The sequence below is a fragment of the Mycteria americana genome, chromosome 2, assembly GCF_035582795.1.
Source record: "Mycteria americana isolate JAX WOST 10 ecotype Jacksonville Zoo and Gardens chromosome 2, USCA_MyAme_1.0, whole genome shotgun sequence".
NCBI lineage: Eukaryota > Metazoa > Chordata > Aves > Ciconiiformes > Ciconiidae > Mycteria > Mycteria americana.
In genome coordinates, this window is record NC_134366.1 from 117,145,880 (window position 1) to 117,163,218 (window position 17,339).

A 17,339-nucleotide genomic window follows, 5' to 3' on the forward strand; every position below is an offset into this window, starting at 1 on the left:
TCCTCATGGCAGCTTGATCGAGTCCAGCACCGCAGTCCCCTCCTGCTGGGAGAGCTGGTGCCAGCTACCGTGTACGAGGGGTAGGCGCTGAGCGGCGCCCACAAGCTCTGGCAGCCCAGAGCAGAGGGAGCCCATGGCCCTCCCTGCGTTCTCGGCTTGACAGTGAGAAATCCCAGAGCTGCTCTTGTTGCTCAGTTTACCTGGCGCAAGCGGTGAGGCCTCTCCGTGCCCCAGGCTCCCCATCCACAAAACCAAGGACTCCAAAGTGGTTATAACTGCTTCAAGAATTTTGAGAGGTGCTGATAGAGATGAGTGCTCAGTGTCAGAGCTGATAGGATCCTGCACAGCAAGTCTTCCATCAGCTTTTGGTACCTGAAAGCAATGAGCACCACTTCCAGGTGTGCTGAATTCCAGATAGTTGAAACTTTACACCACTTTGACAAGCAAAGATTTGTTGTGAATGAATTTTACCATGGCAGTCCACACTCAACAAATGTCATAGGGCAGGATCAGGAGATGGAGCTAAACAGTTATCAAATAGACACAGCAAATGCTATGTGGTGGCACCTTTGCTTGTTTATTTGCACTAAACTGTAATTCAGTCACTTTCCAGTTTCTTCTCTGGTGGGGCTGTTTTGCAGTGGCAGTGCCTGGCTGACCTGATGTCAGAGACACAGGTGGCCTGCGCTCTGTGTCCTGAAAGAACAGAAGCTGCTGCAGTCTGCAAAGGTCGTCAAGACAGTTTTTGTAGAACAGTTCTAGAGGAAGCCATGCGGAACAGGCCTTTTGATAGCTAATAAAGAGATACATTTTTAAGCAGGTAGTCTTTTGAGGTGCCAGGCTACTTAATGTACAGTCACAGCTGGAAAAGACCTGTTTGATTATTAACCCATTGAATTAAAAGAACCCTGCAAGTGCAAAAAGGTGAGCATCCAGCATGAAAAAATACATTCTTGGTGCCTCCCATGCAGCTGTAGCATTTACGCTAAGCCACGGGTCCTCCCTGCGTTTCTCTAACCAGAGTCATGTCAGTGCTAAACAGGGAGCCAGCAATGCCTTGGCTTTTGCAGGATGGGCTGTAGGCCAAACGCTGCAGTGTGGGATTGTTAAACTGGATTTCAGGGGCTGCTAAACCTAGAATGAAAGGACACCGGCATGAGTTGATGCAACTTCGGCAGGAGGTTGGCTTCCAAAGTTTGGTGGAAATAAGCACCAGCTAAGTTGACGCGTATATAAAGAGAGGCTGCATTCTCATGGCCCAGCTTACAGGCCAGGTAGAGGCCAAGGCCCAGCTTCTGCTTAGACATTTAAGATGGGCAGTTTCTATTGAAGGGGCTGGTGGTTACGTTACCTGTGAATTTTAGAAAGCAAAACGAAGATACAATGAGGAGTGTGTTTGAGCTGTATTTCTGTTAAAGCTGGTTCCCCCTCCCCAACCCCCTCCTTTAATAAAGGAAAAGAAGAAAATCCCAAACAGGAGATGCACTTTTTGGACATTAACAAGCCCAAAGCACAAATCCTTCCCCTTCGAACTTCTCCTGCTTCTGTGCTGTCACTGCGCATGTACCGTCTGTGCAGCTTCAGGTACACCCGGGGCATCAGCTCTAACAGAGAAAGGCAATAGAATTGTCTTCTGCTTGTTTTAATGTTATGTGGTACTGAAATGCAATTTCTTGTTCATGCATTACTAATAAAAAGTTCTTTAAAATGACATTGCATTGCTCTTGCTTTCTTGAGCTAACTGTAAAGACAGCAAGCATAATTTCTTACACAGCACAGCTGGTAAGGGCAAACTGTAAAGACAGCAAGCATAATTTCTTACACAGCACAGCTGGTAAGGGCATGTGCCACATTTGTTTGGTCAGGTAGAGCCCTGAATCTTAGCTGCTGCCGATTTTAACTAGGTTAGAAACACAACTGTAGAAGAGTAAGAAGGGGAAATATTGTACCAGCAGGGCCCCAAATTAGGAGTCCTTACTGATGATTTTACTTGCAGGTGCCTTCCAGTACAATGAGAATCATACCTCAGTTACTTCAGCCATGGAAAAATTTAGAGGACAGGACTCGTGCTTCACAAAAATGCCTTTTCATTGAACAAAATCATAGCGAAAGCATGACCTGCTTCCTGGAGCTGCAGTTAAAAGGCTAGCCCATAATTGGCATGATTCTGACCGGTGGCAAGTAGCGGTGGTAGGGTAAGAAGATAGTTTATTAGATAAATAAGGTCTTATCTACAAGTCAAGGCTAACCATTTTAGATTACTCTTTCCTGTTTTACTGCAAAATAAAGCAGCTGCCAGAGCCAAACGGAGTTACCAGTTCAGGCACAGAGGACCCCTGCAGAGCTTCTGACCAGTACGATGTGTGGCTTACAGTGAGCTCCATGGAGCCTGGTGCTGGGTCCCGCTGCTCACCCAGCACAGACTCACATGTGTAGTTTTGCTGCAGCCTTCTCTGAAAACCACCAGCCCATTTGATATTACAGCAGTTACACCCAGAAGTGGTTTTTCAAACTGAGGATGTCATTTATTTAAGATAGCACCATAGTGTACACAGACACTTTACAGAGTCCTGCCCTTCACAGCTTACAATCTAGGAAGATGCAAGAAGAGGAAAGGTGTTACCCACTGCTCCACCTGAAGATTTAAATGAAAACCGTCACATCAAGGAATGTCACTGGTCATCTTATTCAGTGCTACTTTGTTACATCGTCACATACATCAATGCCTGATATGCGCTGTACGTCAATTCCTGATACATGCCAAGTGCTGCAGGTCAGTGCCTTTACTTGCGTTAAGCAAGTCTGTCAAGAATACTGCACCTTACGTTAGGATTGCCCATTTTCCCAACAAATATGACCCTTCCCCCATCGTGCCTGCTGACCTGCTGGGGGAAAAGAAGTAAGGAGTATGGGGGGGCATGGAGGACTCACACTGGCGCAAGGGCACATCAGGGAAAAAAAAAAAAAAAGAAAAAGGAAAAAAGGATAGTCTTACACAAAACCGATGACACACAAGACCACTTGATTACACTGTTTAAGTTAATGCTTTTGCTGCTAACACAAGCCTGTCTGCACTAGCACAAAAAATAGACATCAACCAGAAACAGGAATTTACCTCAAGTTTGGTATCTTCAACATCTTAAAAGCCTTCAGGGCCAAGAGCTGACATGCCCAGTTTGCCAAGGTCTGGGAACCACCACTGCCATCTTCCCTCACCATTTCCCCCATGGTCAGGAACCACCTATCCCCAGCTTCTTCCTTCCGCAGCAGGTGTGTGCGACACAGCTGTAGTTTCTGGGCAGGGTGAGCAGCCACACTTCTAACCAACCCGGAGACCTGATATGCTGGCGCTAAATTCTTAAAACCAAACCACCTTCCTGCACACACACCTCCACCACTCCCTTTCCCGCAAATTGCAACCTAATGGCTGAGAAACACTGAACTGCAAGCCTCAACGGCTTGAACAACAGCAGAGAAGAACCTCCCTCCTCCAACACACAAAACTCTAATTCTATTTTCAACTCTCAAAGTGCAGAATTCGTATTCAAAATGGCACTTGGTACCCATTAATCAGCATGGTTACAAGTGCTGAGCTTTCTTCTGCTTGGTACCCAGCGCTTCAGGATCCTTCCAAGTTAATCAGTGTTGACTTGACGCCGTTTCTGCTTTTTATTTTTTTTCCTCCTACATACTCAGCTGTTTCTGCACCAATCCAAAAAGCTGCACCACCCCCCAGCACTTTCCCTCACATACAGCTTTCTGTCTTTGACAGACACCTCAGTCAATGCACATGACGTACAACTGACTTCAGAAATATTTTTTTAGCCATTTCTAGTAAATAAAGAAAGGATGGGGGAGTTTCCCTAGGGAAGGACCAAGATAAGCAATTTCAAAGGTAGGGATTTTTTTGCCCCAAGGGTCAACTCAGACTATAACAGTGACGGAACTGGAGTGGGAAATGGAGTGCTTCAGAAACAGTGTTATGCATAGCAGGGCTGAACACACAGCTACAGATCCCATCAAATCCCATAGAGAAGAGTCACATGGTCAAGGGAGAAGAAGGGTGGGACCCGTATGCAAACTAGATGGGCAGAAAGCAGAAGAGTGAAAGTGTCCAGGAAAGCTTACGGGAAATTAAGAATCACTTCACTTGCTAAACACTGGTGCCTGCTTGGTCCCAGCACGACCACTGGCCTGCAAGGTCCTTTGTACACACTGGCAAAATGAGCAACCACAGAAGATCAGTAAGCCCAGAGGTGCAGGAGTGTCACCTACCCCAAAGACAAGGTGAGAAGCACCAGCACTGTCTGGCAGCAGAGAGAGGCGGCTGAGTGACAGAACTGGCCTCTGGAAGAAATCAGTCTTTTTCCTACCAAAAGCTTCCCCACTCTCATTTAGCCTAGAGAAAAGCAGAAGAGGACTGAGCACAAGCAGGCAAGGTGCTGATCCATGGCAAGTGGAGCAGCAGACTGGAAAACCAAACGTCTAGCCCTATAGTTCCCAAGTAGCATGAAACGTGGAGAGGAAACAGCCCAAACCCAGTGGGGAATGAAACAGAAAGGAGATGCTGCAACACAAGCAGATAAGGATTTGTTTCTGGAAGAAGGAAACAAAGTGCAAAGAAAGTAATCCAGAAAACTGATGCATAACTGCTACTGACCCTAAGGTGTGGCAGAGGAGTTTGGCCCTAGACAGAATATATAGGTGACTTTTCTGGGACACCAGCTAGTGCTGGACGGTGCTATACACAAGTCAGTCAGCTTTAAGACAACGCTAAGCAATTATTTCAAACCTGATGCAAGAAGCAGCTTTAGACAACTCTTCTTCCACACCAAAGCAATACATGAACCTCTCCAAAGACTTTCCTACCCCTCCAACAGTTATGTTTTCATCATCTCCGAGCACGTAGGGAAATACTGTAGCACAGGTTTCCACACGCACGCACACTTACTCATCTCTTCCTTTCGTTTGCAGAGCTCTGCCACAGCTGCACTCCCCTTCCTAGCAGAACGCCACCAGGAGCTAGAACATCTTCTGCATTCTTTATCCAGGAATTGGCATCACTCCCCTGAGAAGCACAACTGACCTGCACCAAAGCTATCCAGCATATCTTCCAGAAAGGAGCTGCTATCAGCCTTTAAGCTCTAAGTTTCTGTTCCAAAATAAGAAAGGCTTTAGGTCCATATAAAAAGAGCAATGTAAATAGTAGCTACTCATTTAATTGCTTTTGATTTATATATATATATATATATATATATATATATTTTAAAATTAAGTTTATTCATTAGGATCATGTAATTTAGTGAGACTATAGTTACACCCAAATTAATGTTCACTTTCAAACTAACCAGAATACAAACGCTGAAATTTCCTTTAAGCTACAGACACTTTAAAATTACCAGATCAAAACAGTGACCAACATTTTACTCTTTTTTACTTACTTTTTGAGAAGTTACTCATGCTCTTTAACAGCTTCCTAAACACATGCTTGCCACTTGAACAAGTAAACAACCTTGCAACATTTATTTCACTTTGTGTGCACAGCAAAAAATAAGTTAAAATGCCCTAACAGAGGGCTGTCTAGGAAACGTATACTACACCTGGACCAAATATGAAAATTCTGTGAACATCAGGCAAGGCTAGGACTGCTACCAATGTGTATTTATGCACGTTTTATAGGAAGCAATTTCTGCAGTTACTGGAGTATTTTTCCAGATAATGAGAAGCATTTAAAATGATCCTAAAACCATTTTGTACCAATGTGGAAAAGTGTTGAAAAATTCAGTTACGCTGGCAGTCAATAGTTAGTAGAAAGCACTCAAAAAGGAGAGTCCATTTGTTTTTCTTGTACTCTTGCGTTCTCCATTCAGGGCATGAAAAGTACATGTTCATGAAACCTTACCATTTGGATTTCAAACTTCCTGCTTATTTCTCATTTCAACTCTTCTCGTTATTGCATCAGTCTCTCCTTCAGTTAAGACATGATGTGAAGAGCAAGGACCAGTGGAACAGTACAGTCTCTTCATTCAAGTAGCCTACAAGTACCGTTCTTTAGAGATACGTAAGAGAAGTATTTTCCAGCACCTTCCAGGAATTACTACTCCTCTCCTCATAGGGAGGGGAGGAACTAGGGCAAGTTAATAAATATGAAAATAAATTATACCCTTCTCCCCACCAAAAATCTGTTTTAGGCTATTAACATCAATAGAAACTTTATCTTTGTTTGGATACAAACATCTAAGAGGTAAAGTATCTACGTGTCATGTTCAGGCAGCACATTTAAACAACATAAGAAAAGTTAGTACCACACAAGTTTTAGCTTTTCAGGATGATCCTCTAGATAGGTATCTATTTCTACAGTATCACATTCTGACTCGTGTAGTTCCCTTTATATGGTCATAAGACACTATCAGATGACAGAACAGACAAAATTCAGTGCTCTAGTACCTATCAGCCCTTCACAGAACAAATGTTCACATGGTAAACCCTTAATACCACACATGCATTCTTTTCAAGTTTGAGAACAAAAAACCGAGATGGTGTCAATAACATACTCTCTATCTTTGTTATAAAAGGCACATTTAGGCAGTTTTAAATGCGCTAAATGTTTTGTTTCCAGTGTTAAAAATAAATTGTTTAAATGAAAAGAGCATCTGCAGGAGGTCAATTTAATCTTCAGTACGCAACAGGAGCTGCTGTGGAGATGACAGATGAGGTTACTTTTCTGCTGATCCAATATTCTTATAAATATATAAAACCTCTGCAGATCAGCCTTGCAAGGGAGATCTACAAAGCAGTCTGCAGAATAAAACTTTTCTGTCAGTTACGTGGTATTTTTGGTTTTATTTTTCTGTCGACGCTGCTGCCATGGCTGGTTTCATGCCCTCGCGTGTTGACTTCAGCTCCTCCAATTCTGTGTTTAGTTTGCTGATCACCCACTCCAGGGCATCCCGACCCTGCCAGGAAAATACTGGAATTTACGATCAGAACAGATACACCACCACTGCTCATGTTTCTATAGTTTCTCCTCTGTCAGACATGAGACTTGTTTTAAAATTAATTTCATGCCTTGCATAGTTTGATACCAGATTATATTGATAATTTCTTAGCATCTTCTTATGGATACTTCACTGCAAAGGCATTTGCTTAACCCATAAGCAAGAAGTAAAGGCAATATTGGTGCGAGCTCCCAGTAGCGCACCTAGGCAAAAAGCCTAATTCAGCAGTTAAGTTCCTTTATGTAAGAGTATTGCTGTTTCTACTGTTTGCTGCTCCCACCACCCAAAGAATATCAGTAAATTTACGGCCAAGCCTAGATACTGTTTGCAAATTCATTAACCAAGTTATACGGACACTTTTTGGGAAGATCCAGGACAAAGAAACATAGTCTTCCAAGTGCTCTTCGAAGTAGCAACTAATTGATTTGATATCTAGCCAGAGTTCAGAGATGGACTCGCACTGAATTCTATATTCATGCACAGCAACTTTTCAGCATATAAAACAGACTAATTGAGAGCCTACAGCCACACATTTTATATCAAGGTATGGTGTTTCTCTGTTCAGTTCTCAGAATGGGAGTGCCTCAAAGCTAGGCATTGACAGCCAATGCTTTAGTAAGAGCTGGGGAATGCAGCAAAATAAGCATGTCAAAAACCTTTTACCTTAAGAAGACCCTGTAGCAGCTGCACCCCAATGACCACAAGATAAGCACACAGCCAGCTGCACAATGAAGCCAAGAAAATAAAGAGAAGCACTTTAACTAAACAAAAGTGCAAGATTTTAGAGCTCCACCATCTCAGAATGACAGATTTTGCCAAAACAAGCAGATGGGATCAGACCAGGAAAACACCTGGCCTTTTTTCACTTAAAGAGAAGCCAAGAGACATTCACCTCTATTACCCTACTAAGAATAAGAAGTACAAACAGTGAAGAGCAGTAACTGGGAGCCACATGGCTCTGGCCAAGTCTAGAGGAGTTCTGGAGACAAAGGGTCTGAGCCCAAGAAGTCCTAAGTCTTCAGGAGAGCCAGTGTCAGTGTTCAAGCCCTCTGCAGAGGCTCAGGGAAAGGGAGGGAACAGCTCTCCACACATGCACAGAGTTGTTCTGAACTCTGATATACTATTTTTGTTGCATGCATTATAGGTGATAAAGTGAACAAAACACTCTTGAAGGGTCCAAAACCTGCTGTTGTCCTTTATAAATCACTAAGCATGAACAAGAATCTGCATAAACAGCTTTGAAAACAAAAAAAAAAACAACCCAAACCAAACAACAACAAAAAAAACCCAAAACCCACACATACTCTTGAAGAATTTTTTGGAGGCTAGAAACATTACTCTGGGGTAATATTAAAAGCCTAGTTCCAGGCTGCAAAGTGTAACCTAATAAAAGAAATAAAGTTTTACTATGAATAAGAGCATATTTATCTCAAGACCCTCACTAAGTTCAGTGAAAGGCTGATGCTGTTTCTCTTCAGGTTTTTCATATTACAGGGACTCACAGAATAAACACTAATTGCTGTGTCTGCACTGGCAGGCAGGCCTTAACCTGAGAAAAATTATCCACATATCACAACAAAGTGTTCAACTCTTGGCCAGAGCTCAGAAAGGGAGATTCAGCCCTATCCAGAATTACCTCAAGAACTAGTAACTTTACATTAACTTAGTTCAAGATATGCCTTTAAAAGATACCGACAATAATCAAGAAAACATGATTTAAATTGTCCAGTTCAAGTATGGGTTGCTGAAAAAAGTCTGTAGAAGAATATGATTTAACTTCTGAGTTCCTTCCATTTGAGCACCAAATCGACCATGCTTCAGCAGGTGATAACTTCCACCATCTCTACATCCTGTGCAAGACCTGGGAACACCAGCAAACCATGGATAAAAGCACCCAGACAGGAGTAGACTCCTGCATAGCAACAAGTTGTAACTAGCCATGAATTAGCCAAGTAGAGTGCTCTGTAAGGAACAAAGCGGGGGGAGAGAGGGGGAATCATCTTTCAGTAAGCACGCATTTGGATATTTAAAAGTCAGGTTAAAATGACCTCTCTTAGGTGACACAAGACATGGAGAACTGAGTAAGACAGCAACAGCCAAGATGTTATATTTGTCGAATTGCACAAAGAAGATTTGTCAGAGAGTCAAACACCTTTGACGTAGAAAATGCTCAGTAGAAAAATACTGAGATTCTTCTCAGGCCCTGCCTATGAAACGACCAGGTCATAGTGTTTTAGTTGACATATTTGTTGATAAAATAAAGAAAAAAAAAATCCATGACATTCAACTGGAGCACCAATATATTTCCTTCAGCTTTTGAGACTACATAGGTCTGCACATTTCCTTAGACCTAGATACACTATATGCTGTACTTTGCAGCTAAGAATAAACTCGTGATATTGGCAAGGAAGATTTCAGGAATATTCTGCACAGGAAATTAAGTTACAAAATCTTAACCAGATGCAAAGCCTCCAAGTACTGTAGAACAGTTACCAAAAAAAAAAATCTGACAGAGGATTGGTCTATAAAGTTTCATACTGTACAACAAATTCTGTAGTAAGGCATTAAGCAAGCACATTCATAACCAAGCATGCATATTATATCAGTCTTTATTGCATATGTTAGCAGTATGACGTGTTTGGCAGACCAAACGCTGCATATGAAGACTTGTTGGAAGAGTTTAAGTGACTGATAAATGCTGAGCCTTTGTAGTTGACATTTTCTGGAAAAACAGCCATAAAAGCTTAGTGGAATGAGAACATAAAAGCAAACACTCATGGCATACACTGATCTCGAAGTAAGCAGTGTAAAAAACCCCTACATTCTTAACTAGGAGAAGCAGCATAATGGAATTTTTTCTTTTTTTTAAGGAATCTTATTAGTTGAAGCATAAGCCAATACAGGAATGACAGAGACAGGCTACACTGACTAATGGAAGCAAAACAATCTGCACAGAGGTATCAGAGAGGCAAGTACATTCAGTTCTCTCAACCTTGAAGTCAGATTTTTTCATGGTCACACCGCTTAAGGGACACGTCACGTAGTGAAATGAATATAACTACAAGACCAATGAAAAACACGGACAGTCTGACGTTCTGACAGCTTCAAGCTTTGTACAGATTTCCACAGAAGCTCACAGAAGGGCAACAATATTCCTCAGGCATAAGAAAAGCAAATACAATTTCACTATGCACAAGATTACCCCTGTTAGGCAATCTGTTTCAAGAAATCAATTTTACATCCTAAGAGTACAATTCTGTTTCATTTTTATAATGCCAATTCCAGTCATTAACCAATTTATTAATTTCTTCAGGTACCAGTTTTACATACTGAAATCATAGAAACCAGGACCAGATCAAACACTTGGTAGAGCGACTCATTCACTTGCCTAGCTATCTGCAGTCATCGTTCCACTTTCAAACCACAAGCAATCATGTGTGGCACAAGACATGGCTGCAGCAAGTTGGTTGTCCAGTGGCATAAGCATGGGTTAATTGATCCAGTCTAGATCTGACCTACACTCACTCTCTACAACTGCAGTGTAATGAACATGTTTGCCATTCCTGTATGCAATGTATATAAAACATACATGCAGGTTAATTTATGAAATTCACATGACAACAATCCATGCACATATTTGCTAGGAAGCTGAAATGCTGTACCAAGAAGAAGAATGCTGGCATTACCACTAGTTAGTACAAACTGTAGATGTGGAGAACTGCTAGCTTAGAGCGCTTTCAGAATTTTGAATTATCCACTCAATAGCATCCCACCCCTGGAGTAACACAAAAAAGATTTACAACATATGGCAAATGATTTTTCCACTGTCATTAAAAATAATAATGTGTCATCTGCCACCTCTACCTCAGAGCAAAATCTCAATAATTCCTATTTCTTCAGAACAACAAAACATTTTTCAGCAACTTTCATGAAGTTTAAGAGGAGTGCTAAGAGCACACAGGCACAGCACAAGCATGCGAGAAGAGCAGAGTAGGTTACCAGCCAGCAAAGAAAGGGCTGGTAACAGCAAGCAAAAATTCCTGCCACGTTCAAAATCTCTAAAGAGACTCTTCAGTGAAACACACAGGGCAAGAAGGTCTTTTTGATTTGCAAGAAGCTTATGAGCCAGTGTGTTCCTTGAAAATGGCAGAGCAGAAGAACAATCTTTAAAAGAAATCAAGCTCTCACACAGGCAGCACCTGAATAGGTACCAAGAAATATTTACACTCCTTCTCTGAGTTCATAGAGACATGCAAATGTGACAGATGCCACAAGAGGAATTCAGCCAGCACTTTTAAGTGTGCCTAGTTGATTTGGCCATTCCAACTAGCTAGTGCTTTGCTACCTCCAAGTCAGCCTGAAGCTTGGTTGTGAGCCAGGGTTTGGACTTCTCTTTCAAGAATATATGCCCCACACAGAGTTCTAAATGGAAACTGGATCAGAATACAATAGTAATTTATCTGAAGTACATTCCATTTATGACTTTCAATCACAGTGAGCACTCAGCTAGTTAAAGTTACTATTCAGTGTCTAGAAATTACCCATCACTCTTTCCCCATCCCCTGACTTTGACCTGTTTTCCTCTCATTTTTGGAGAAGTACACAGAAAGGAGGAAAAGGAGGCTTTCTCCTCTCTGATCTGGTTGGTCAATACCTCCTATCAAGTCGACTTGCACTGCCTTGGCCAAGCAACATCTCTCACAAGGACAAAGGGCAGGCCAAAGCACAGGCTCTCTAGCACAGTAGGAGTTACTTGGGCCAGATTCCCACTGCACTGCTGAACCTCTCCAGCAATGCAGAGCACAACCTCGAATTTCAGGTGCACTCATCCTGCTGTTAGGCAGTGATGCCTACGCTTCTCTAGCAACCCCATTTCTTTCCCACCTTCCCCTAAGAAGGATAGACAACGTGCCCAAGAATAAGCACTCCCATAGCTCTGCCTGTGCTGAAGTACAGCTCCATGGCTGCAAGCCAAGTAGAAAAAGCAAGCACAAGACAGAGGAGTCGGTGTAGTGTTACCTACAAAAGCCGGCATAGTTTCCTCTCTTCAAAGACTATGCCTCTGCTTACACTACCTTACTTTCAGCCAAAGGCAAGGAGACAGCTCAGTAATGGCTGGGAACTGGAACAACTGACAAAGCAGCATAGAAAATATGCTAGCATTAACTGCTAAATCCAAATTATAAAGGCTGAAAAGGAAGTTATATTCACTACTAGCACTAATTCCTGGAAATAGGAGGTTAGTGTTTAAAAAGGTGCTCTGGAAAAAAAAAAAAAAAAAAAAAAAACCAAAAACCAATACTACATGCATGCTAAGTGTAACTGTAGCATACACACAGAATTTTGTTCTGATGTGCAATTCTAGTTGAAAAACAAAGATTTAGTAGTGAAACCTTTTCATGCTTCGGGAAATTATATTCTACTTGCTGAGGTCCTACCAAAAAAAAAAATCAGCTGAAACTCAGTGCACAAAGTTTAGAGAAATTAAATATAGTATTCAGCACATGTGATTGACAATTACTATTTCAACAAAGAGAAAGGTAGGGGTGGAGGGAGAGAGGGAGAAAACAGAATAAAGATGTACCTTTCTGGCATTAGAAGATATTGTGTTTGCCATTAAGCTTTCCAGATAACTGCTCAAGCTAATGCCTTTAACAGTAATAATTGCTTCCTGAGTCAGCACAGTTCTGTAAGAGAATAAAGAAAAGTTAATACCTAAACTGAATTGGACTAACATAATGTCTCCTATACACAAAGAAGCACACAAATATCCTTACTTACTTTTCAGGGTTTTCAGGATGAGGCGTGTAAACCAGTCTCTCATCAACAGACACCAAGTTTGTGAGAGTAATCTTAAAAAGAAAAAAGAGCTGAAATCCTCACTTCCCACCTTTCATTTTTCTGTTATCAACAGCACTACTCAATAGTAGAGCACTCAATTTAATGTCAGAGACAAAGCAGTGTACACAGAATATAAAACCCAGAACACAGTCAATAAAAAGACCTATAAAGGGTGATGGCATCTTCTCCTATCCTATATCTAATTATATCAGTCTAAGTTCCTATTCACAGTACAAAGCATGAACAACTTTCCATTTGTCTTCTCTGAATGTTGAGTCTTATCTGATTTATGGCATGCAATTCAGCGAGGCTCTTCAAGACCAAGACCACCATAACACTATTTGGAGTGTACAGAAAATTAATACTCAGGAAAGACAATGCCTCTTGTACAGAGACAAGGCTCTCCTACAGACAACTCCACTTTAAATCTGATAGTTACAAGTTCCCAGGATACCAAAAATATAGCATAATACTTCATTTACATTTTGTGAAAAAAGGCATTTCAAATTAAAACTTTTGTTGTAAATGGCAGTGTAATGTAGAACACGTTATTAATCTAAAAGTTAGACTACTTTACATCCATTCTGAGAAATAATCTTACATTAAAAACAGAATCACAAATGTTTGATCCCAAAGTATTTAAAGTTTCCTATTTGTGGGAGAAGAAGGAAGGAAAAAAAAGAGCCAACTAAGATGTGGAAATTGCCACCTCCTGATGAAAGATGCAAACACATTTCTAACCTACATGTTAAGAGCAAAACATCTAATCTCCAGAACTAATTACCAGAAACTTCTTAAGGTACCACTCACATTAGTTGAGCAAAGCTCCATCTTTTTTTCTACTGGATCTACCACAGAATGTTCCTCAATGTAAGTCAAAGTTCTACTTGTTCCTAAAATCTGAAAGTGAAGAAATAAAAAAATTAAAAAATTAAAAAGTTAAGTACTAAAATTAAAAAAAAAAAAAACCAACCAAACTGAAATGCATAAATGTAAAATTCTTAGTGACCCCAAATAAATACAAAGAAATTCACGGATACCAGAACACCGTGATCAGTGGCAAGACTACATCCCAGTAGGTTGTATCAGTCATATAGCATGACACAGACCAGTCTGGAAGGCACGTATAGATATACACACACTATATGCATATTAAAGCCTACAATGTATTCTTGCTACAAAGTATCCTAATTACAGCTCATGTGATATTTGTGGATGATATTTCCTATAAATTAAGCTTTTACTTTGAATTCAGCTCCGATTTAGATCATGAGATAAAAGTGCATCACACCCTTAACAAACCATTAAGACTGTAAAAGCGTACCGCTTTTACAATACTTGGCAATCCCCACTCTGTGCTGAGAAGACGGTGACTATGCAACCTCCCCTGGTTATCCAGGCTTCTGTCGAGGACATCTACTCCTACCACGCATGGGTTCATTGGGTTGGGGTACTTTCTCATAGCAGCTTTGATCACTGTATCCCAGGGGTGTCTGTAAAAAGAAGAGGAGACAATATTTGTAACTATTGTGTATCTAATTGCAAGTATTCAGACAACACTAAATCAGGGATCTAGTTTGCGGAATATGGCACATGCTGTACAAATTCATAGCTCCCAAAACTCCCTTCAGAATACAGCGATGCTTGGAAAGGCAATAAGAAAGTATTGACACACAAACAGGAAAGAAAATACTCCTTTCTACAGAGTGAAGAAAGGAATTATTAACCCAAGACTAACAGAAATGAGGGCAAGGGGCAACAGTCACAAACTACTACAAGTGACATTCTAAGTAGCTGTGCAAAAACCCCCACAATGACAGGGTAGCTGTCCACAGAGACTGTTGAATCTCGATTCATTTCGGAACTCAACCGGAAAAGCAACCTGACCTAACATTTAAGTTAGCCCTGCTTTGAGAAGAAAGCTGGATGAGATGACCTCCAGAAGTCTACTCCAACATAAATTCTTCTGTAATTCTAAGCACACCAAATAAACTAAAGAAGAAATCATTAGCTTCTGTTTCTTCCTATAGCAAAAAAGCAAAGTGAAATTTAATTCAACTAAAAAAAAAAATCAGGAAGCTCAAAATAAAGAAACGGATTTTCAGAAACCATATCAGCTCACTGCCTTAAGCCTGCACCCATACTACTGCTTCCAGCAGCTTGTTAGCATGAATTACATTTATGGATACTCTTCTCAATACAGAACTGTTTTTATGAAACAAGTTTTGATAGTCTCAAACTCCTGGGATCAGAGCAGCCCCACCACTGGAGGCCAGGCTGTCCACACCGTTCCTGTTGTGGGACTTCATGTATCTTCTTCTGAAATAGAGGAGGCTAGATAAATCATGGACTTGATCCAATACAGAAATTCTGTCCCTAAGCAATGATTTCTATATTCAGAATAACTGATAGATCTGGAATGAAAGGTTTATAACCTTTAAAGGTACCTTTAAAAATTCAACTATTGATATCTAACTTAAGGCAGCTTAGGGGTGCCAACTTGTACATAAGAGTTGCACTTAGGGCCCTAAATGGATTTGATTTTTAAGAACGCTACTTTTAGTCTTAAAATAGACCGGTACAGAAGGGCATCAACAGTACACCACCACCAGAACAAACAGAAGCTTGGAAAAGTAAGTTATTTTTCCAACAAGAAGAGTAATAAAAGGTCTTTCAGCTTTTTTCCTGCAAGCAGAAAAAATAGAGCCTTCAATTCCTACATCAGAAGGAGAGCTGGAGGACCATTCCTTATCTTCAGTGACTATACATCATAATCAAATGAGATACACAAACTGAAAAGGTCACATTTCTGTTAAGTGTCCTTGAGGGATTTTAAGAGTCAGAGATCTGATAAGGCACAACAATATTTTATTAACCCCTGAGCTGAACTATCTACACCCACACACATTACAAGATGGGGGCATTTAAATACACATCTCGATGAGAAAATGCCAAATAAAAGTCGAGTTTGTGCCTCCCAGGTGACAGATATTAGTCTCAAACTCAGAAGTTATGCCTTACACAAGCAGCCTTTACTAGCCTCTGCCTGTCATTTCATATTAGAAGCTATTGTGTACTTATACCAGACTAATGTTAAAGTTGAACACCTAACACCTATGTCAGCATAATGAATTAAGTTGTGTTAATGTAATCAAAGAAGTTTAAAACTGCACATCTGGATATTCTGTAAATATTTTAAGAACTATCAGCCCTGGTGCCCTTCAAGTTTCGAGATTTTTAAGAGACCGGTAGCAGATGAGTTATCGGTAGCATTTTAAGAGCTGCACTGGAACTGCTGTGTTCTCCATGTCAGCTCCCCGGTATGGCTCGAGCAAGTGTTACATACCTGTTGATACTTTTGCCTATTGTTCCCTCGTTATACAAAAATGGAATTGGATGACCAGAACCATGTTCAAAACACGTTTAATGCAGAAAAGGACTGACGGTAAGAAAACTTACTCAGCTGTCACTTAATGGCTATCTGCTAGGCATCTCTGAGAGTATCTGACGGGTAAGGCAAAATACAGTCACCCTATCCATACCTCTGGGAGTATATCATCAAGTACGTCAGTAGTTTGGGATTTTTTTTTTTTGGATGGCGTGAAAGTTATTTTTCCTTTAATACCCACATCTTTATCAAGCAATTACGCTGTCGGGCCAGCTCTGCCACCGCTCTGTTGGAATGGTATTTCCCGCCGCAAGCGGCAGGAGGTGGGAGAAACCCTCACAGGGGCTCCGACCACCAGGAAAAACCTTAAAGCGATGAAGGATGGGCGGCGGGGGAGGGCTGACACACCGCCGGGGACCGTCCCCAGCCCACTCCCCCTCACCGGAGGACTTAACGCCAACAGAAGCCGGTGCCCCCACTCCCCCCGCCGGCTGCCGCGCGAGCCTTCGTGCCGGCATAACCGGTCAGGAACCACCGCCGCTGTCAGCCTTCCTCCTCCCGCCGCGCCCGCGGCATTTCCTATTTCCGCCCTCACCCCGGCAGGGCCCGGCTTCCCCGGCACAGCCCGGCCCGGCCCGGCCCTGCAAGGCGCCGGAGCGGCGGCACGCCCGCGCGGCCGGTAGAAGGAGCGGCGCCGCCGTTCTACGGCCGCCGCCCGCGGGGGCCTCGCCGCCCCTCAGCCCTCCCCGCCCAGCCCCTCACCCGAACACGTGCTCCGAGCTCCAGATCTTCATGGCCGCCCTCGGTCTCTCCTCAAGGCCGGCGGGGGAAGGCGGGCGGGCGGCGGCAGCCCGAGCTCGGCGGGGCCTGACGGCCACGCTCCGGCCGGCCGGCAAGCGCGAGCAGCCACGGGGGGCGGAGCTCCGCCTGCCGGCACTGGACGTACCCAGCCGGCCCCTGCGTCACGCGCCTCCGTCACCACCTTACCCCGCCCACGCCCCCCCCGCGGCGGCACCTCCTTCCCGCGCCTGCTGAGAAGGGCAACGCGCAGGCGCAGGGCGCACAGCCGCACCGACACCGGCACCAGCGGGTTGTGACCCGTCGCCGTTAGC

General features: G+C 42.6%; 1 protein-coding gene across 3 annotated transcripts; it reads right to left on the bottom strand.

The window, feature by feature from the left end:
- Positions 1-591: 591 nt before the first annotated feature.
- PRELID3A (PRELI domain containing 3A) lies at positions 592-17,174 on the bottom strand. Of its 3 annotated transcripts, none has more exons than XM_075494333.1 (6): positions 16,990-17,171; positions 14,164-14,332; positions 13,650-13,739; positions 12,780-12,850; positions 12,583-12,685; positions 592-793 (listed from the first exon to the last, which is right to left on the bottom strand). In XM_075494333.1, the coding sequence occupies exons 1-6, from the start codon at positions 17,019-17,021 to the stop codon at positions 734-736; spliced, it is 525 nt and encodes a 174-aa protein (XP_075350448.1). In that variant the 5' UTR covers positions 17,022-17,171; the 3' UTR covers positions 592-733. The 3 variants fall into 3 exon arrangements, with proteins under 3 accessions (XP_075350448.1, XP_075350451.1, XP_075350449.1); XM_075494336.1 differs by lacking the exon at positions 592-793 and adding an exon at positions 2,501-6,956 and having other exon boundaries at positions 16,990-17,174; XM_075494334.1 differs by lacking the exon at positions 592-793 and adding an exon at positions 2,501-2,635.
- Positions 17,175-17,339: the final 165 nt, after the last annotated feature.

Bases quoted from the DNA above. Each gene is read 5' to 3' on its own strand.
- PRELID3A (XM_075494336.1), bottom strand. From the start codon at position 17,021: ATGAAGATCTGGAGCTCGGAGCACGTGTTCGG. The intron at 14,333-16,989 runs GTGAGGGGCTGG...TTCTTTTTACAG, and splicing joins AGCTCGGAGCACGTGTTCGG to ACACCCCTGGGATACAGTGA. The intron at 13,740-14,163 runs GTACGCTTTTAC...CTTCACTTTCAG, and splicing joins TGCCAAGTATTGTAAAAGCG to ATTTTAGGAACAAGTAGAAC.